The sequence below is a fragment of the Bos taurus genome, chromosome 19 (assembly GCF_002263795.3).
Source record: "Bos taurus isolate L1 Dominette 01449 registration number 42190680 breed Hereford chromosome 19, ARS-UCD2.0, whole genome shotgun sequence".
In the NCBI taxonomy this organism is placed as follows: domain Eukaryota; kingdom Metazoa; phylum Chordata; class Mammalia; order Artiodactyla; family Bovidae; genus Bos; species Bos taurus.
Window position 1 is genome coordinate 47,945,079 of NC_037346.1, and position 21,765 is coordinate 47,966,843.

A 21,765-nucleotide genomic window follows, 5' to 3' on the forward strand; every position below is an offset into this window, starting at 1 on the left:
CTTTATTCCTTCATTTCTCTGTCCCAGTTCCTTCCCTTCTCCTTGAGGTCCTTCCTCGTTGCCCAGCTTGTAAGATCTAAATGTAGCCTCGCACCCAAGGTTTTTCTCTAACGATCCTTCTTTCAGCTCCCCAGTCTCATCTTTCCAAGTTCTCCAGCATACTTCCCTTCTTCTGCAGTTCTTTCTTCCTTTTTGCCAGACCATGGTTGTCAGCCTTTTTTTAGGTTCTAGCTTGATTTACCTGCTACAGTTTGGCAAGTATTTTTGACTGAGGCCATATTGATTATTCCCCTTTCCTTTAGTCTTTGGATATAATTTGCACACTAGTTTATAGGTTGCTTAGTAATTGCCCTAAAGTTGTTGCGTATTTATAAATTTTATCCCAAAAGATTGTAAGGTCCTTGAGAACTGGAGCTGTATCTTATTGTTCTGGAACCCATCTTCCTAAGAGAGCAACAGTGACTACTTGAAATGTTAGTAAGAGTCAAGTAGAGACCGTATTTAGCAAACCCCTTCTTTACAGAAGAAGCTGGGATTGAAATTTAATGACATGATGGTTTAACTGGGAGCCAACAACCCTGATGGTGATCCCTCCACTCCCCTGACGAGAAACTTGAGACAACTGATTCTATACATTTGCCTCCACATCCATCAAAGGGTGCACTCAGCTGCAGGTGCTGCTGCAGCACCCAGAGCTGTGTGAGAGATGACCATCTGATCTCTGACACTCATGGCATTACATTAGATGTTGCATGAAATAAATGCCATATTGATGCCTCTCTTTCTAAGGATGTATATTTAAAAAATTACAAAGTCAGTGTAACATATTGTAAAGTTAAAATAATAAAAAAGGATTGTCTTACATAATTCTAGCACCAAAACATTGATTTTTCCATATGTTTCTCTTTGGCCATATGTATACACACTTTTAAGTGTTGTCATGGTGTTTATGCAGTTTTCTAATTTAATTTTTCACTTATTGTCATGTACATTTTTCTGTTAATATACAGTCTTCATGATTATAATTTATAAGGATGCAGAAGTCCCTTGAATGGATAGACCATACTTTTATTCAGTAACCAGTTTTGCTACTGTTAGAATGCTTAAGCTGCTCCTATTTCTTGACATTTATACAGATTTACATTTAAGACTAACAGTATTGGTGGTGATGAAATCTTTCCTTGGGGACTTCCTCAACTAGACTTCAGGCTTCTTTGTAAACAGAGGTATCATGATCCAAAATTGCTATGTGCTCAGGTGTCAGAGAAGGCAATGGCACCCCACTCCAGTACTCTTGCCTGGAAAATCCCATGGACGGAGGAGCCTGGTAGGCTGCAGTCCATGGCAGTGCTGAGAGTCCAACACGACTGAACGACTTCACTTTCACTTTTCACTTTTATGCACTGGAGAAGGAAATAACAACCCACTCCAGTGTTCTTGCCTGGAGAATCCCAGGGACGGGGGAGCCTGGTGGGCTGCCGTCTATGGGGTCGCACAGAGTCGGACATGACTGAAGCGACTTAGCAGCAGCAGCAGGTGTCCTCCTTTAGAAGAGTGCTTCTCTGTTTGTGATGAAATCTCACTTTTGTTCTTCTAGTTTCCAATCTGTCATAGACCAGTTCTTTTTAAAAAACACAAAAACTGAAAAGTGGAAAAATTAACTAGAGACATATAAAACACAAGCCCCCGATTTTCATTGTTAGATTCAATAGGCATAAGTCACTCTGCCAAATTGTTACCAAAGTGTTCATTAGCAAGTTACTCTTCATTTCAGTACTTAAATTGTAGAGGACTGGTTCACCATAGGTTGGAGCCTGGCACCAGCCCATAGATCACACTCTGCATACACTTCTTCAGGACACCACATACCCTGGTCTTCATCCCATCTTGATGATCACTGTCAGCTACTTTGTTCTCTATAGTTTCCTTCAGTTTTAGCAGCCTATCACCTCATTAACCTTTTGTTACCATCTGAACCTTTACTTCCCTTCTCATTCTTGTTTTTAAATGTACTGTGTCTTCTCTGGATTCCTTTTTTATTGCTCTTTCTATGACAGATTTTAGCCTTTCATCTGTCTTCATCCCTCAGCAAGGTGGATAGTCATACTCCTCCCATCTCACCTGGCCAAAGCCATGAACCAAACTAAAGCAAACACATGGATACCCCATTTTTCCCCCTGCATCATTGAGTTCAACTGCTCCTTTTGTCTGATGCCACCAAATCTTTTATGAAGATAATTCGTGGGTCAACTTTTATAATCTTTTTTTGCTGGTTTCCAGTGACTGCAGTCTTTGTGCACGTGGTTCCCTGGTGAAATTTCATGTTGTTTGTGTCGGCCACAACACACTGCTACCCACAGAGTCTTTCAGTGAGGTTTTCAGAAAATGGTCTAGTGCCTTCTATTTGCTGTCTCTAGAATGTTCTGCCAGCTACACACTTTGCACCCATTGGGACCCCTTTCACTCTCTGCAGGCCCTTTTATTTTTCCCTAGTCCCACCTTCCTCCCTCTCTTTCCCACTTCTAGGTCTTGTTCCAGGTTCCTTGAATCCTTGTATCATCCTCATTTTTGTTTACCATGTCATTCTCATGTCATTCCTAAAATCAGGGTTTTCCAAACTTGACCGAATATTACCAACACTTGGGGGAGATTTTAAAAATACCAGTCCTTGGGTCTTACCCCCAGAGAGTGTGCTGTAGTTGGTCTGAGGTGTTGAAAACCCCACAGGCAGTTCTGCTGGGTAGATGGGGCTGAGAACCACTGCTTTAAACCAAATATGACTCACCTCCCAGGACCTCACTGCTCTGAGTGTGGTCCATGTACCACCTCATCAACATCACCTGAAAGCTGGTTAGAAATGCAGATCCTCAGTCTCACCCCAGACCTGCTGAATCAGAATCTTGCATTTGAACAAAGTCCCAAGCAATTTGTGTGCACGTGGCAATGTGAGAAGCCCTGCTTGGAAACCTTCGCTGATTCCCTTCATCTGTTTTCCAACTTGGTGCCGCAGTCAGCCTTTCCTCTTAGAAACCTATGCTTGTGCCGGCTGTTGAACCTCATTTCCTGTCTCAGCTTTTAGATTTGAAAATTGAGAGATTAGAATTTATATTCTTCGGTAATTTCAGATTGTGTTGCCAAGATGTATGGAGTTCCCACTCTGTGTCAGGCCCTGTGTCCCAGCAGGTGTCCTTGAGGTCCTCAGCACAGCTCTTCTCTTTCTGACTGCAGGGCTTGTAGCCTTTCTGTGCCCCTTACTGACCTGCTTCCCCAGCGTGTGGCTTTGATTGTTTTTTCCTCTCTGACCCTTGGCGGAGAGCTATTGCACATCGGAGGCTTCAGCAAGAACACTCACTTCCCCTTGGTCCTGACTTCCCGTTAGAGCAGGACAGTGTGTCAGGACAGCCGGCATGTGATCAGGTCTGGCGCAGGGAGACCAGAGAAGGCTGCTTGGCAGCTGGATCTACCCCTGGGTGCGTGCGGGAAGCCTTTTTCCTGGAGGACAGGATAGAGTTTGTTTTGGTTGTACTTTTTTTTTTTTTCTTATGGAAGGTGTGTGTGAGAGAGAGAAAGAGAAACAAGTAGAAATTTTGACCCAAGTTATTTATAAATTCTGAGCTCCCATTCTCCATAGCACTCTACTTACTTATGAGCACAGCCTGACATCACTTGCTCCCCTTCAGCCTTCAGTTGTAAACTTTCTCATGCCAGGCCCCCTTTTATTGCTTTGTTTTCTTTCTAGGGCTCACCTCGTGGCCCAACTGAGTCAGTGCAAAGTGGGGTGGATGTAGCAAGGCTGCTGACCCTGTCCTGAAGGCCTTGACCTCTGGCAGCATGGTATCTGTGATAGTCTTTCTGAGATGAACACGGTCCCAAGATGGTTCACATGTAAACTCCAGGAATATGAAGTAGCCAAGCTCACTGTACCCTAATTTTCAGGGAGCAATGATAGGGGGGAAGAAGAAGCATATCACATTATTTTTAAAATGTTTTATCAACCAGAGTTTTTGATGCAGAGGTGGCCATCATTTTCCACTGTGAACCCCCATGCAACAGGTGATCTTGCTGCTGAGAAATCTGCTTTTTCCTGCTATTCTCCCCAACCCTTCAGAGAGTTTTATGAGAGGATATTTACAGCTGTTTTCTGTTTGGCACATTACTACAGGAATGCCTGGTATTCCTGTGTGTCTGGGTCATCACCTATTACATGGGAGCACTGGGTATCAGTGCTTTCTATCAGTGAAACTGTAAAATGACATTGAGCAAATAGCGATGGGCCAAATCTGATTGAGGAGTGAGGTTTGGGGGAAAGCTGAGAAGCTCATACACTGAAAGCATGAAGGTGGCTGAGAGCATGGTGAGTTCCAGGGAGGGGCGAGGGGACGTTTCTCAGCCTGCCTCCTTAGTAAGCTGCCTTTTTCCTCTTATCTTGCAGACCAGTTCCTCTCCCCACTCCGGGGTGTCCAGGCAAGTGCGAATCAAAGCTTCCCAGTCTGCGGGAGATATAAATACCATCTACCAGCCCCCTGAGTCCAGGAGCAGGCACCTCTCTGTCAGTGAGTATCTCATCCCTTTTTTTCCTCTTATCTATCTGCCTATGTTTTTTTTTTTTAACATTCTTTTAAAAAATAATTATTAATTAAAAAACAGTCATCAAACATTATTGACTGCTAGGCTGTTTGGAATAATCTTCCATGTGTTTCCTTGGGAAAGAGAAATAGTGATATGATTGGGATGGAGTCCTGACCCTTATGGTGTCATGCTGTGGTGGGATAATCAGGTCCTCTTCAACAGCCCTGAAAAAGTGATCTCAAACATCTGCTTGAGGACCTTCAGTGACAGTGGCCCTCACTTCTGACCATACTTTGCCCAAAAGACTAGGGACTTGTGGAGGTAGAAGTCAGGTCCAAGTTTGAGTTTTGATATCAAGCCTCTTGCTTATGGTTCCTGAGGAGTTCTGATATTTCACGGAAGATGCAGGCCAACAAGACTCCTGGAGCGTCCTAAGTTGTCTGGGAGGACAGGAGACTACTGACGTAATATATACAGTTGGCTCATTAGTCAGAAAGATATGTAGCTGCTGCCAGGCCTTCCTGGGAAAGAAATCTAAATCAGATCTGTGCATTGCACCAGGCAGTCCAGTTTTGCTCTGGATCCCTTTTCCCACATTTGAGGAGAAAGCTCTCTTTTTGAATTGTGCAGTTTGTTTCAAGGGGGAAGTCTGGCCTTGTCAGCATTTGCATTGAGGTTGCTGCCCTGATGTTGCTGGAACCCCTGCTGCTGTCCATACAGGTTCTCTCTGGGTAGGTAGAATTGCATCAAACTGAACAGTTTTCCAAAGAATAACAAGAAGAGATAAGAAAGCCTTCCTCAGCGATCAATGCAAAGAAATAGAGGAAAACAACAGAATGGGAAAGACTAGAGACCTCTTCAAGAAAATTAGAGATACCAAGGGAACATTTCATGCAAAGATGGGCTCGATAAAGGACAGAAATGGTGTGGACCTAACAAAAGCAGAAGATATTAAGAAGAGGTGGCAAGAATACACAGAACTGTACAAAAAAGATCTTCACAACCCAGATAATCACGATGGTGTGATCACTGACCTAGAGCCAGATATCCTGGAATGTGAAGTCAAGTGGGCCTTAGAAAGCATCACTACGAACAAAGCTAGTGGAGGTGATGGAATTCCAGTTGAGCTCTTTCAAATCCTGAAAGATGATGCTGTGAAAGTGCTGCACTCAATATGCCAGCAAATTTGGAAAACTCAGCAGTGGCCATAGGACTGGAAAAGGTCAGTTCTCATTCCAATCCCAAAGAAAGGCAATGCCAAAGAATGCTCAAACTACCGCACATTGCACTCATCTCACATGCTAGTAAAGTAATGCTTAAAATTCTCCAAGCCAGGCTTCAGCAATACGTGAACCGTGAACTTCCTGATGTTCAAGCTGGTTTTAGAAAAAGCAGAGGAACCAGACCAGAGATCAAATTGCCAACATCTGCTGGATCATGGAAAAAGCAAGAGAGTTCCAGAAAAACATCTATTTCTGCTTTATTGACTATGCCAAAGCCTTTGACTGTGTGGATCACAATAAACTGTGGGAAATTCTTAAAGAGATGGGAATACCAGACCACCTGACCTGCCTCTTGAGAACTGTATGCAGGTCAGGAAGCAGCAGTTAGAACTGGACATGGAACAACAGACTGGTTCCAAATAGGACAAGGAGTACGTCAAGGCTGTATACTGTCACCCTGCTTATTAACTTCTATGCAGAATACATCATGAGAAACGCTGGACTGGAAGAAACACAAGCTGGAATCCAGATTGCCGGGAGAAATATCAATAACTTCAGATATGCAGATGACACCACCCTTATGGCAGAAAGTGAAGAGGAACTCAAAAGCCTCTTGATGAAAGTGAAAGTGGAGAGTGAAAAAGTTGGCTTAAAGCTCAACATTCAGAAAACGAAGATCATGGCATCCGGTCCCATCACTTCATGGGAAATAGATGGGGAAACAGTGGAAACAGTGTCAGACTTTATTTTTTGGGCTCCAAAATCACTGCAGATGGTGACTGCAGCCATGAAATTCAAAGACGCTTACTCCTTGGAAGGAAAGTTATGACCAACCTAGATAGCATATTCCAAAGCAGAGACATTACTTTGCCAACAAAGGTCCGTCTAGTCAAGGCTGTGTTTTTTTCCTGTTGTCATGTATGGGTGTGAGAGTTGGACTGTGAAGAAGGCTGAGTGCCGAAGAATTGATGCTTTTGAACTGTGGTGTTGGAGAAGACTCTTGAGAGTCCCTTGGACTGCAAGGAGATCCAACCAGTCCATTCTGAAGGAGATCAGCCCTGGGATTTCTTTGGAAGGACTGATGCTAAAGCTGAAACTCCCGTACTTTGGCCACCTCATGTGAAGAGTTGACTCATTGGAAAAGACTCTGATGCTGGGAGGGATTGGGGGCAGGAGGAGAAGGGGACGACAGAGGATGAGATGGCTGGATGGCATCACTGACTCGATGGACCTGAGTCTGAGTGAACTCCGGGAGTTGGTGATGGACAGGGAGGCCTGGCGTGCTGCAATTCATGGGGTCGCAAAGAGTCGGACATGACTGAGTGACTGAACTGAACTGAACTGCTCCCTGGAGATCTGGAGCTGAGCTGGCAGCCAGGCGGGACGGGGCGGCCGGGGTGCTGCATTCTAAGCATCAGTCCTGTCATGGAGCTTGTGTGAGAATAAGAAGCCTCCCCAGGGAGCAGCAGAAAGATTGTGCTGCTGAGGCACTGACTCTGCCTCACTGAGTAATTTCTGGAGCCTGAGGAAGCTCTGATAGTAAGTGTTGCCAAGCTGGAAGTCCATATATGCATTTCATATTTCCATAGCCTTGTGGATGATTGATGGGTATGTTTACAGTAAGCTGGTTGAGGGGAGAGCCAATACCCGAGCAGGGAGACCTTATCCAGAGCATCTCTGGCCCTAGAATCCAGGTGTCCTGGAACCTGCGTATCTCTGCTAGTTTGGCCTCTGTTCTGGAGTCCCTGTAGAGACCAAGGGGCTGGAGGGGGTCAGCACTGCTCCTTTGTGGAGGAAGCAGTGAGTACTGACACTGGGCAGTGATGTGGCCTCCTGCTCCTAAGCAAGTGCCTGTGACGTGTGTGGAGGTGGGTGCTAAAAGGTTGGCCATTGTCATAGGGGCCCGATTTGGAATTTCCTTGTCTGAGAGTGCTGAGGAGTAAAATCTCTACAAATGAGTTCCTGTCTATATAAAGAATGGGCAACACAGCCTCCCAGCATGCAGAGATCCTGGGTTCCTCCCTTCAGCCAGCATTGTATCCCAGGCTCTAGGCTGGTGTGGGGTCTACGGTGGAGGCACCTGGAAGGCCGAGGGTGGTGTGGGGACACAGAGGAGAGAGAACCAGCTCTGCCCAGGACTTTGCTTTCACAAGAGAGGGAACATCAGAGATGACAAATGAGGGGAAGATTTACTGAGTGTGAAATGTAGACAGATATTCCAGGCATAGAAAGGGGCATCTGCCAGGCACGATCACCAAAGAAGATGGTGACTTCTGAGAACACCAGGTGGTTCTGGATTATGAAAGAGACTCGTAAAGCTGGGATGTGGCAGAGGCTATGTCTGACTAGAATGACCTGGGATGTACATCCAATGTGAGCTGGAATTTTAGAGGTTATGGAGGATTTCCATAGGCCAGGATGAGGGGAGAGGTCATTTCAGGGCTCTGCTGGTGGTGATCCCACGTACCCTTCTGACTGGGCTGATGTATTTGAAGGAGAAATAGAGATGTCTGCTATGACCAAGGAGCCTCAACTGCACATGGACTTGCTCTGTGGGCGGTGGGCAGCCGCTGGGAGTGGTGACCCCTGGTACCATCTCTGTTCTAACGCTTATCACATTATCTTATGATATCTCTCTCCTTTTACTCATTTGTTCGTTTAGGAAATAATTAGCTAGAATATCTGCTGTGTGCTGGAATCATGGAAATCAAAAACACAGTTCCTGTCCCTGTGGCCCTTATGTACCTGTAGGAGGTCAGATCTCACTTGTCGTGACTTATCTCTAATTATACGCTGTGACCAAAAGGTGTGTGGTGGTGTTAGCACATACAACTGAAGGATATGACCTGATTTTAGGGCCAGTGAAGCCTTAGGCTGTGACCTAGAGCATGAATGGGAGTTATTCAAAAGGACAGGGAGGAGAGTTCCTGGCTTTGCTTGCAGAGGCCTCATGAAAAGGGGAGTGCCCTGTGTTTCAGGAACAGGAGGAAGCCCTGAGGGCTGGAGACCTGAGAACAGGGCAAGGGGGATGGGCTGAGGCTGAGCAGGAGGGGCCAAGCCTTGTGGACTGTCAGGTAGATTTCAGTCCTATGGTGAAGGCAGTAAAAAATCCACTTTAGGATTTTTAAGTGAAGAGGAATGGGTGATGTATTCGGATTTTTATTTTGAAAAGATTTTTCTAGCTACATAAGGGGTGGAGAGCTGATCCAAGAGGGTCAAGCATGGCTCCAAGGGAAAGCCATATTAGCCTATGTAATGGTCCAGATGAAAGAAGACAGAAACGTGGATTAGACTAGTGATGGTAGGTAAAGCGGAAGGACCAGGTGGATTTGAGACATTTAGAAGGTAACACCATTAGAACATGGCATTGTGGTCTGGGGAGGTGGTGGGGTGGTCACTGAAATCCATTTAGGATCTACAGGGTCTGAACTATTTTCATGATAATACTAAGACATCGATCGGCTTTTCACTAATTCTCTCACAAATAGAGGAATTTTCCAGAGGTTACCTGCTTGGGGTAATATCATTGCTCTGTGGCTAATGGAATGTGTGCTTGTGTATCAGTGTGTTTTAAACTTTCTGACCCTAATTTCTAATACAGTGAATATCAACTGGTTATAACCCCCATAAATAAAAGATCTTTGGTGTCCTCAATTTTAGAAGTGAAAAAGTGTTCTAAGATCAGAAGGGTTAAGAACCACTGTGGTATTGGATTGCATTTTCAGGTGTTGAGAGAGCAGGATGGTAAGTTACTGGTTTATGGATATCTGGCAGTACCTTTCACCAAGACAGAGATTAGAAGTGAGCCTGGTTTCAGGTGCTGAGAAGGGCATGAAATTTTAGGCAGGTTGAATTGGAGATGGATTTGAGTCAGCTAAGAGAAGACAGCAGATGGGCAGCTAACTCTGCAAATCTCTAGCTCAGAGGGGAGAAAACTAGCAGTAGAGGAGAGAAATGGATGTTATCAAGTTGAAGCTATGGGCCCAGATGAGAGTTTCTAAACGTACTCTAGAGTGAGAAGAAAAGAGGCCCTAGGACTGAGCCTTAGAAATCCAGACAGTGACCAGTTAGAGGAGGATGAACCTGTGGAGGACACAGGAAAGGAGTGACCAGAGAAGTAGGAGGGAGAGTATGCCAGGGTGGGAAGGAGGCCCTCCACGCCGCCAGCCAGGTTGAAAAGGACAGACCAAGAGTAAAAACTTGTCATTTTCATCCATACATCTGATTGCTTGCTCTGCTCGTATGGGGTAGGGCCTTCTGGAATAGAAGGAAACAGAAAGAGAGGAGTTAGGGTTTAAGCATGAGGGACAGAAGTCCTAGCCATGCAAATGGGGTCAAATGAGAAGCCTTGGCGACGCAGCCCCCACCAACAGGAGGGGCTCTTGGCCTTCCTTCCCCACCAGCATCAACATACCTGTGCGTATTGAGCGGAAGACTGAACATGCAGGTCATTCAGCTCCCACTGCAGCATTTTCAATAATGAGGAAGTGCAGCAAAGCCCAACCCAATTTGAGACAACTTTATTTGAGATTAGTCCTTATTTTGAGTTGAGATTCTGCCTTCTCTCACTTCACCCATTGACTCTAGTACTGCCATCTTGAGCAGCACAGATAACATCTTTCATGTGACAGCTTTTCAGATGCTTGAAACCAGCTATCATGTTCACCTTTGGTTTTTTCCCATCATAATATACATACCTTGAATTCCAGTTTTTTTCAATCCAATTAGCTTTAAAAAAAAAAAAAAAAAAACCACCCCAAACCAAAAATAAAACCTACTAGATAATATGTTAACCCAAAAAGAGAGACCCCTGAGGAAGATCTCCAGACAAGGCAGACGGAATTTCCCTATGTGAAGATACCCTTCTTTGTGTCCTTGCCTCTGGAGATTCTACCCACCTTTGACACTGAGAGCTCAAGCACTGTTTCTTCCATAATACATCAGGCGATGCCCTTAAGCCCTCAAGTAAAGGACTCATCCCTGCCACATCTGACTCGCGTTTGGCTGAGCGCATCTTAAGTGCCTTTGTCTCTGTTCTCATTCCATTTTGCTCCTCTTCTTGCCACTGTGACCTGCAGTGGGCATGCCAGATTGCAACCCCTCAGGAATGGGAAGGTGATGAGTAGAGGCAATTAGTTCTTTTTCAAAGGGTTTGGCCGTGAAAGAAAAAAAAGAGGTGGCTTAAGGGAGTGGCAGAAATAAGGTCAGGCTATTTTTAGGCTAGAGATCTGAGCTTGGTTATGAAAGGAGGCACAGAGACAGCTGAAAAGGAGATTGGAGCGGGTGAAGAGGGCACCCTAGGGTCCCCTGGGGTCCTGCTGAGAGTCAACGGGGGAGTCCAGGCCGAAGGCTTACAGTGCCTGGGTAAGGAGGAAGGCAGCCCTGGTCCTCAGAGAGGAGAGGTGGAAAAACGAGAGTGTTGAAAGGGTGAGATGCCTGACAGTGGCACCTGGACAGTAACGGGTTAGAGAGCTGCGCGCGGTGCGGACCTCCGCCCTGGTACAGATGAGGAGAGTGAGCTGCAGAGGCGGTGGCCGCAAACACAGGAACAAAGTGGCCAGCTCCTTCACTCCCACAGGTTTTTCTCCTTGCTTAAAATTCTGCAGTACTGGACCAGACCAGAAACTGTGTAGTGGTAGTAGCAACTTCAGAACAAAACGGGAGGTTTGCAAGTTGAAACACAGGATTTTCTCAGGGTCTTATGGGATGACAGTATTGAGAAGCTCTGTTCTGTACAGCCTGGTCCAGTGTGAGGAAATGAGGATATATTGGTTAAGCTTTTCCATTGATGAAGAAAAAAAAGATTGGATTCCTCCCCTCATCGCCCCCCAAGAGAGAACCGGGTTTAGAGAAAATAGTTGATGGCCAAAAACAGCTATCTCTTTGTACTTGTAGTGACCTGCACATTAACACTGACCCAAAGCCCTAGAACTCCCTGTGGAGGCAACTTCCTGACTGCATCAGCTTCCTGACAGGAGTCTCCTATGAGAAGGGCTCAAGTCTGGGAGACTCTCTTTCAGCTTTGAGTCAAAGAACAGAGCAAAAGACTCAGCCATATCCTGGGGTAAGAGTTTTGCTCCAGCTCTGCTGCCCTGGATCAAGGAGGAATGTGGCCAGCCAGCAGCATGAACCCCTGTGTAGAGAGGCTTTGTAGGAAGCTGCGGCCACCCTGAACACAGGATTATCAGTCCGTTCTTTTGCTTCAGCTGGTAATGACAGGGGCCCCTTGGCACGAGTGGCCTGGTGAGACTAGAGCAGGAGCAGGCTGGAGTGCCAGGGGAGGGTGGCCCAGAGAAGCCGCTCTCCCTGTTGTACCCGCTGGGACCTGGGTTGACTGCAAACCGGCATGGCACTGTGCTCATGCCTCCTGGCTCGCTGCAGTCCTGCTAGTAAACATGTGAGCATCAGTGAGTCTCTGTGGTCAGTATCTTGTCCTGCTCTGGTCCCTGTCTCACTCATTCTCAGCGGCTGTTGTGTGTGTCATTAGCCCCTAATTTCTGAAATGAAGATAAAAACAAAACTGAAAATGCTCCGGAGCAGTTCTGCCAACTCCTGATTTTTCCATTCGCTTCCTCTGATAGCCATTGGTTTGGGGAGACTTCCCTTTCCTGCCCCAAGCTGTGGGCCTGTGCACAATAGCCCCTGGCCCACTGCCCATCAGATAACAAGGCTGGCTCTCGGCAGGCAGCAATGTGTATTGGAAAAAGTGAAAGTCTCTGGCTGGAAATAAAAGCTCAGAAACCCTCTGCTGTTTTCCCCCAGCCCCTCCTGGGTCTGTAGTGCAGGCTTCATGTGAGCTAGTCCCATCCCACCTGCAGAACCAGCGGGGAGTTCAGTGGTAGCTGGTGGAGGAGAGAGAATGGGTGGTGAGGGGCCATGGATCTTTTGTCCCAGGAGGACTCACCCTAGACACCTGTGTGACAGACTGAGGGTACTTCAGCCTGTCTTGGGATAGTTTGGACCAATGTGTGGGATTTCATCAGTATGTAAGAGTTTTTCTTTCTCTCTAATCATAAGAGACACCTTTTGTTTGTTTTAGGTCAAATATGTAATACCTTTTCACTCCAGAATATATTGGTCAGGGTTGAGTTGCACAGAACAGAATCCACTCTGACTAGTTTCAGGAAGAAGGCATTTAAAACACATTCTGGCTTATAAAATCAAAAAGAGTGAGAAACAGACTCAAGAAGTCTAAAAATGCTACAGAGCTCCTCTTCCTCCTGTAATGAGGAAACCAGATCCAGAATTAGGGCCCCTCTGCTCTGTCCGCACACCACTTACACGGGGATCCCTGCACCTGTGTCTTGACATCAGGAAAACTGGGAACCACAGGTGAGGCCTCTGCTAACGCTGCAGCAGAAAACCAAGGCTTCCAGGACCGTGCCCAGAAACAGCAGGGATTTCAGGAAGCCATGTAAATGTACATAAGTGCATCGACTGGCTGAACCTAAAGGAGGTCTTAGAATTAATAGTTTCTAGCTGATTAACTTCTGAAGTACAGGAAGGCACCCTGCAAGGGCAGAATGTATCTTGAGTCTAACCTGTTATCTCCTCCACATATAATGAAGGAAACAAATGGAATTCTAGCATGTAGGTGTGTACCTGTGCTACCACATTTCATTTATAATTTCCAAAAAAGGCAATAAGGTAGATAGTTCTTCCCATTTTCGTAAGTGAGGAAATTTAGGTGAGAGTTTAAATCATTCAGCTAATGAGTGACAAAACCTGCTCTGAATCTCTGCACATCTGATTTTCAAGCTTAGGCTTTTCTCACTATACCTTGCTCACCTCTTTGGGTTGCTTCTGCTGCTGACAAATTGTTGCCAACGTAGGGATTGGATTTCCATGGGACTTGTGGGCTACTAGAATGTTATCCAAGGCTGGAAGTGGGAAGCAGGCACTTGGCTAATGTTTGTAAGCCAAATGTTAAAAAGTGAACTGTGCTTTGGGGCATGGTAAGGCTTAAGAAAGCCATCTTTTTTCCATGGTTACACTGGAATTTTACGGTACAGTGGGGAGAGAAATGGCTGGCTGCCTGGATCTTTGACATCTGACCCTCTGACAAATGGAGTAGCTTTCTTATTCCCATTTGATTTCCTCTTACCTCCATCTTGTTGTTGCCTTTGAGCCCTCCGTTGGCCAGAGGGCATCTTGCATCCAGCTTACAAGTGACCATGGACAGAACACCTCTGAATCTGAGTGATGTAAAATGTGGCCCTGTGTTTCTCTTGTGCTGTCGAGGAATCCCCATATTAGCCTCGCTCCTGCTCCTTGAAGAAAGGCAGTTGGGTTCCCCCTTGAGTGGAATCCCCCCACCTCCTCTGTTTGGATTGCTTCTGGGGAATGTATGGCCTGGCCAGCTTGGGGAGAAGTTTTGCTTTCCATCTCTGTGTTGAATGGTATGCCTGCCCTTTCTGGAAGTAGATTACAGTCTCAAAATGGCCTTGCCCGAACTGTACTGGGAGTCACAAAGGCTGTTTTCTGGCTGCAGCACCACCGTTGAGTCACTATATGACTTTGGGCCTTGGCTTCCCTTCTGCACACGGCAGATGTGCACAGTGCGCCCTCACTGTAGGAGTGTTGTGAGAATTAAAGGCGAAGTAACAGAGGATAAAAAAGAAAAGGAGGACTTTCCTGGTGGTCCAGTGGTTAAGACTGTGCTTTTACTACAGGTTGTGTGGGTTTGATCCTGCGTCAGAAAACCAAGATCCCACATGCTGTGCGGGTGACCAGAAAAAAAAACAAAGAAAGAAAATGACTCATTTCTTTGCTCTGTTAGTTGATGGCACAGTATCTCTAAATTTCTACTCTGAGCAGCATCATTTTCTGCCAGGGCTTAGAAAGCTTGAGCAGACTCTTCCATGGGTTGTTTGAGATCATTTGAAAGGCATGGTTTAGGCACCTCCTTATCTTAGAATTTGTAGCTGTGAGTGAGGTGTTCAAAGTGGAAATCCAGCATAATTCTACACGTGTTTTCAGAGCAGTTTGGTTTCTAGCCTCTACTTTAGAGTCAAGTGGGGAAGCCAGGCTACCGAGAGTCTCAGGTGCTTCCCACCTGAGATACCTAATCCAAGTGGTTCTTGGAGAGAGTGTGAGTTGATACCTCCAACAAGAGATTGGAATACCAACTCCTCTTGGTGGCGAATTCATTCAAATATCTTCTCTACAAACTGAATGATCCATATATTCTGAATGACTGACTTTGTGTAGAAGAATGAAGGGATCACTTCTTTGAAAGACGTTGAAAATAGTGGTTTTAAGCTCCTCAAAGACTCTCTTTCAAAGAGCAAGCCTGCCACCATTCTTTGACTTTTCTCTTAAGGAGTTTTCTTCCTTCTTGGGGTCCTTGGATTAGGGGGAGAAGCTGCCTGGTTCAGGAAGTTTCCTTCAACCCCAGGACTTTGCTAGGAGGAGGCCCGCCTTCTCTTCCTGGATGTTCAGAGAGACAAACAGGCTTTCCACCACCAAGCAGACGCTGGGTCCAAGCTGGCTCCGTGTCTGCTCCTCTCAGGCTCTGGGGCCTGGGCTCTCCCGTCAAGGGTCTTGTTTCTGTGCTCTAGGCTCCCAGAACCCCGGCCGAAGCTCGCCTCCCCCTGGCTACGTGCCTGAGCGGCAGCAGCGCATCGCCCGGCAGGGCTCCTACACCAGCATCAACAGCGAGGGGGAGTTCATACCAGAGACCAGCGAGCAGTGCGTGAGTATAGTCTGGGTTATATATAGAGGGTGTGTGTCGTGGGAGGTGTCAGACCAAGGTTATAATGGGGGTCCTCAGTGGGCATGGTGTGCAAGTGAGGGACTTGAGTCCCATCTAGTAGCTCTTTTGTAAACCAGGCCTGCCCAGGTATGGATGTTTCCTTTCTAAGGGCCAAATATCAATTCCTACCAAAGACAGGGTTTCCCTGATAGCTTAGTTGGTAAAGAATCCACCTGCAATGCAGGAGACCCCAGTTCAATTCCCAGATCAGGAAGATCCACTGAAGAAGGAATAGGCTACCAACTCCATTATTCTTGGGCTTCCCTTGTGGCTCAACTGGTAAAGAACTCACTTGAAATGTGGGAGACCTGGGTTTGATCCTTGGGTTGAGAAGATCCCCTGGAGAAGGGAACAGCTACCCACTCCAGTATTGTGGTCTGGAGAATTCCATGGACTGTATCGTCCACGGGGGTCACAAGGTCGGACACAACTGCGTGACTTTCACCAAAGCCAGGGTCTGAGCACCTGGCCTCCTTGGTGCCAGACGTGTGTCTGGCCACTCTTCCGGCTTCTGTGGCCCTCTCGCTGGTCTCGCACAAACTGCACAAAGCCGCTCTGCTGTCTGTGTGCTTCCTTACAATCCCCCTGGCCTTTCAGCAGAGTTTTAACATATGACCAATTAAAAAAATCTAAACACACAGATTTTTTTTTCTTTTCCATCAACCAGCTTTTAGTTTTGCTATTGCTTTATGAAAAGTAGGGAGTATACCAGTCCAAAGTAGGACTGGCTACTTTGGGTGAACTTTTATGATAGTAGACAACTAAATTAGTTATCTGTTGCTATATAAAACAACCACAGGCTTAGCAGTACAAACAGCAGACATTTATTATTTTACAGTTTCCTGGGGTCTAAGATACAGGCACAACTTGATTGGGTTCTCTGCTCAGGGTCGCACAAGGCTGCAGTCGAGTGTCAGCCAGGCTGTGTTTCTTCCTGAAGCTGGGGGCTCCCTTCTAGGTCCACTTGGTTGTTGGTCAGTGTCTTGTGGTTGTAGCCTTGTGGCCCCTATTTTCTTGCTGGCTGTCAGCCAGGGGCCCCTCTGAGCTCTTGGAAGCCACCTGTAGTTCCCCGCAGTGTGGCCCTCTCACTTCCAGGCTACCAGGAGAGTCTCTTGCTCCAGTCTGCAAAGACGGAGTCTCATGTAGTTTAACACAATTATGGGAATGAATATCCCATCCACTTTGCCATAATCTATTGACTAGAAGTGAATTACAAGTTCTACCTATACTCAGATGAAGGAGTTCTGAAAGATTGTGACTCACTGAGGGGAGGGTGGTCGGGGGAGGTGGGGGTCATCTTAGGGTGTGTTCACCACAATAGCTTACTCATTTTGATGGTTAGCTTTTTAAATTTGTGGCTCACTTGATGAAAATGTCACTTTGGCTTAGTGAACTCAGCAAGAATAAGATCTCTGGCTTCATTCTGAAGTTTTTTCAGTGAGCTTGCTTTGATTGCAAAGAAAAACATACGTCTTCTAAACTTTTGGAATTTGATCTTGAAAGGGGAAACTTCTTAAAGGTAAAAGCATCCAGCAGAAGGCCAGCACCAACACATGGGGGATTTTACCAAAAAAACTGATTCTTACAACTTTTCCTAAAACTGATTCTTATGACTTTTCCAGCATTGTTTCAATTGTACAGGCTATGAGAAGCATTTTTATACTGCTTCTTCTCTCTTCTGTAGTCCTGCCTTCCAGATAAATTTATGTTTAAAACAGTGACCTAGAGTACTTTTATCTGCAGAGTCCCCTCTTGGTTATCTTACTGACCATCCTTTCCTTTTTCTCTAACCAGAGTGCTTCCGGACATCAGCTGTACGAGGGGTAACGGGTGTAAAACCTCAGAGGTTGTTAATGAGTTTGATTGCCTTTGCTTTCTGTCCTTCCCCATGGTCCTGTATCCTGGTCCTTTTACTTCTTTATATTACTTTCATGGCCCTGGAAGGCATGGGAGTATTAGACTTGTAGTGAGGAGAGGCCTTTAGGGAGAGGCCGTGGAAGGTGGCAGCGGGGGAATGACTAGGTCCTTCTTCAGTGCCTGCATCTTTAGCAGAAGAGAATTGCTGCTGGTAATGGGCCATTCAAGATAAATCTACTCAACAGAGACCAAAACAGCATGGTATGTAGTGAAAGAATATCCGACTGGGACTTTCTTGAAAAGTGAAACTAAAATAAGTTTGTTTTATTTTTTCTTTAATCAGATTTGAGCAATGGCTGCATCTATTTGCTAATTTTCAGAATGAACAAAGCATGGTTCAGGCTAGTTTTTTTTTTTTTCGGCTTGGTGTTTCTAACAAAAGTTTTCTAATGCAGCATAACTTCCTTCCCTTTGACTTCCGCAGCACTGTCACGAAGAGGGTGTTTATTTTTGGCTGAGCGGCATATGGGATAATAGTTCCATTGGGGCTCGAACCCATGCCCCCTGCAATGAGAGCACGGAGTCTTAACCATGGGCCACCAGGGCAAGCCCCGAAAAGAGGGTCCTTGTTTTTTTAAACAGAAACCTTCACGGGGTTCAGTGTGTTTTCCAGTGGCCTCTCTTGAACCTTTGGTGTTCCTCCTTCATCACACCTGTCATGTTGTTATTCCTGCTCATTCTCTCTTCTGTTATCTGGTCTAACTTTGCCAAATATGTACTTTCTGGATTGGGAGCAATTCTTTCCCACGTTGGTTTTATCCACTTGGGGAAATCCTATCGCCTTAGCAAGATTTGGGGGATTTTATTTTGCAATTAATTTGCCTTGATTGGCAGTTTAAAAAAAAATCACGTATGACAATATACGGGTGAAATTATGGGTGAGATGGTCTCCAGCATTAAATGGGAAGAGATCGTTTGACTTGGAAACCAATTTTATGAAAGTTGTTCGTGGATTCTCATAGTTCTGATACTTTGCTTCTCTATGTAATGCTTGACTTTGGATCTCCGATAATGAATTCTCTGACAGTGAATACACCCCTTCACCGCCCCCCGCCCCCAGGCAAAATGAAGGGAGATCAGTTGGAGAAAAGGCTAATCTGAAGACTTTTTGTTACTGCATTTGACCAAGGGCCAGAGAAACATTTCAACTCACACAGATACCTGTTGGCCCTGCCTGAGAACCAGGAACCGGGAAACTTGTGTTCTGTGTCAGTTGTGCATTGACTTGACTTGTTTCATGACTTCAGACAATACTCCTCCCCTTTCCAGACCTGCAGTGGCTCATCTGTGAAACGAGGACACTCCTTGTCTTTGTAAATTATAAATTATGGAGTGTAAACAGAAGCATCACCGTCCCACCCACACACACACTGGAAGCCTCTGCAGGGTAGTACCGTCTCCAGCACCAGGCTCCAGCATTCGCAAGCCAAGAAAATGCCAACCAGAGAAGCAGCGTCTCTGCTTTGCTGTCCTGGCAGAGCGCCTTGGGATGCCAGCCAGGCATTTTTCTCACTCCTGGAAACTTGCCTTTCAGACTGTGGGGGAGAACGGTACCTGCCTAACCATTCTTCCCACTGCCCAGGCAGAGAAAGGGCACTTTCATATTTTTGGGGGGAAAAAAAGGACCTTTTGCTGGTCTTGGCTGGGTACCTGGCTGGGGCTGGGGCTGGGGCTTTACTGTATGCCTTGCCTTGCAGATGCTGGATCCTCTGAGCAGTGCTGAAAACTCCTTGTCGGGAAGCTGCCAGTCCTTGGACAGGTCAGCAGACAGGTATGGGACTGTGGCTGGTTTGGGAGTTGGTGCACAGGCATTTTTGGAACTGATGAGCTAAGGAAATAGAGTTAGCTAGTGTGTGTGTCCCTGAACTAGACACTGGTCTGCAGGCCCATGGCTAGAACCTCATGCTTTTGGGAAAGAAACTTCTCGCTAGCATTCCGAGCCTTCTCCTTAATTTTCCAAACACCAGGAGAATGTTCTGTTTGTGTAATCAGATGGATGTAATAGGTCATAATAGCAGTTCACATGGATAAATGCTGGCTCCGTTGCTTCCAGCACTTTCTGTGTGTTTTGACTGCCCACATAATACATGGTGCCCTTGTACCCCTGCCTCATTGCTGAGGTCTGGACTGAGAAGCAGTGGACCTTCAGTGTTTTGGGGACAAAATTGAATTATTACCTGTAGGTTTACTTTCATTTTTTTCTTTCCTCCAAGTGTTTCTGGTGGAATAAGAAACTGGGGTATAAAAACCAGAAAACAGAATAATCCAGACTGCCTAGCTTACCACACTGCCTGCTTGGTGTGTAATCTTACACACCAGCTGTGTTCTTATTACACTTTGGGAGGGAACAAGTGCTGTCCTTCACACACCCCATAGTCTGTGGAGCTGGTTTGTCAGTCAGCAGGGGTGTTTAGAGATGGCTTTGGCATTGATCCAGCCAGTCTCTCTCCTTGACCTCATCATGCCCAGGAGCACATTTTGACCCTGTCTGGCTGGGCTCAGGGCTGTGGTCAGAGGCCACCGAGCAGTTTGGAGGGTTTTCTTCTCTTTGTGGAACTGATCAATTGCTCACACGGACAATCACCTTGTGACCCTGCCATGTCTGTACTGTGTCTCTTCTAACAGATCTGTGCTCTGATGAGTGTGGTCTCCCTCCAGGTGTCATAGAGCACAGTCACAGTTGCTTGTTGGCATCCAATTTGAAGCCTTATTTTAGGCTTTCCAAGCAGAAGAGCAAGAAGGCACTGGTAAAAGTGCCAGAGTTTGTTGCTGCAAACTGAGGGCTCTTCCGGGACAGGGACTGACTGTGGCTTTGAACTCTCTGCTGAGTGTTGTGGCCACACTGGTCGGGGAGGGTAGGTGTGGGACAGGACCACAGAAAGTCTGGCAGTTGGGAAGTAGAGGACAGTCCCTGCACCACTGCCTTGAGAGTTTCTGAGTTTTGATCTCCAAAGGCACTCACACATGAGGGAAAAGGGCCATTCAGGTGGATGCTGGTAAAGATGACTCTCTTGATTCTTGAGTTTTTCCAGTGGCCCTCCAATGGTTTGTTTTCATCTCCTTGGGAGTCAGACTCAGTGACCTGGACTTACTTCCTTGGGGCCCAGCATAACCAAAGGTCAGAGCTTTCATCTTCCCTTCATGGGACCTGGAGCCATATAGACCCAACTCCACCAAATATTAGTCGAATAGCTTTGGACAAGTCCATTAACCTCTCTGTTCCTCGGTTTTCCATATCTCTAAGAGGAGATAGTGATGATTAGTCTGAAAGGAAGATCCTGGGTGTTATTACTGTTTTTATGACTGCCTTGAGCAAGGGATCCTTTGCATTCTTCCTGTTACCAGAGTGGGAGGAAAGGGTAAGAGACAGCACTCTGCCCCCCAGTGGAGATAGGGAGCACTGGAGGGCCTCATTAGGCAGGATCATGTCAGATGTGGGCCTCAGACTAGTGAAGAGAAAGTAGGAAGCATAGGAAAGGTCTGCTTCTCTTGAACTCTACTTCCTACCATATAATGACATGTGTGGAAAGGAGTCACAAAAAGCAGTGTGTCTGGGTATCCTGCCCTCTGACCTGGTGAGCTACTTTGGAGGGACCCTGAAGTCTGCTGTGTGATTGATTTTGTTTTTCTAGCCCATCCTTCCGGAAATCACGAATGTCGCGAGCCCAGAGCTTCCCAGACAACAGACAGGAATTCTCAGGTGAGTTCTGCAGAGGGTGGGTGAGCACTGCAAGGTGTCTGCCCTGGACGGCTCGGGGGAAAGAGAAGCCAGGGCTGTATTTACTCTTCCTGGGGCCTGCTGCTCTCAGGTCTCAGGTGACCTGGAGGCTCTCCTGAGGCACTCACCGGGGCCTGTCGAGCAGCCAGTGACCCCTCTCTTTTCCTCAGATCGGGAAACTCCACTCTATGACAAAGGGGTCAAAGGTGGCACCTACCCCCGGCGCTACCACGTGTCGGTGCACCACAAGGACTACAACGATGGTGAGTGCGCCTCCACGCTGCCCCCTGCTGGCCACCGCAGGAACAGCCACCGGAAGGGGGTGGCCCAGGCACTCCAGGCCCCACGTTTCCTGCATTCCTGAGGAACTGCATCCAGGCTTGAGGCAGTAGAGTCAGTGTTTTTTAAAAAGAGGAGGATGGTATTGTAGATGGATACTGACTCCAGGAAATCAGTCCTTTGTCTGAGGGCACAGAGTGCTCCAGGCGCCAACTCTCCACTGCCCTCTTCTGCCTCAGGCAGCAAACGGAATGGAGCTTCCACAGAGGTGTAGGATTACGATGCCAAGGAAAACAGAGAGCAGC

At 46.6% G+C, this 21,765-nt stretch overlaps 1 protein-coding gene across 5 annotated transcripts in view; it reads left to right on the forward strand.

Annotated features, from left to right (window-relative positions):
* Nucleotides 1–21,765, forward strand: part of MAP3K3 (mitogen-activated protein kinase kinase kinase 3) — a 61,228-nt gene that overhangs the window by 32,526 nt on the left and 6,937 nt on the right. For 3 of the 5 annotated variants that reach the window (XM_059878574.1, XM_005220981.5, XM_002696094.7), the window contains 5 exons: nt 4,433–4,553; nt 15,353–15,486; nt 19,161–19,234; nt 21,096–21,163; nt 21,352–21,444. In XM_059878574.1, the coding sequence (XP_059734557.1) occupies nt 4,433–4,553; nt 15,353–15,486; nt 19,161–19,234; nt 21,096–21,163; nt 21,352–21,444 (490 nt within the window). The remainder of the gene's footprint in view (nt 1–4,432; nt 4,554–15,352; nt 15,487–19,160; nt 19,235–21,095; nt 21,164–21,351; nt 21,445–21,765) is intronic. The other 2 variants (XM_010816434.4, XM_005220984.5) reach the window with 1 other exon arrangement.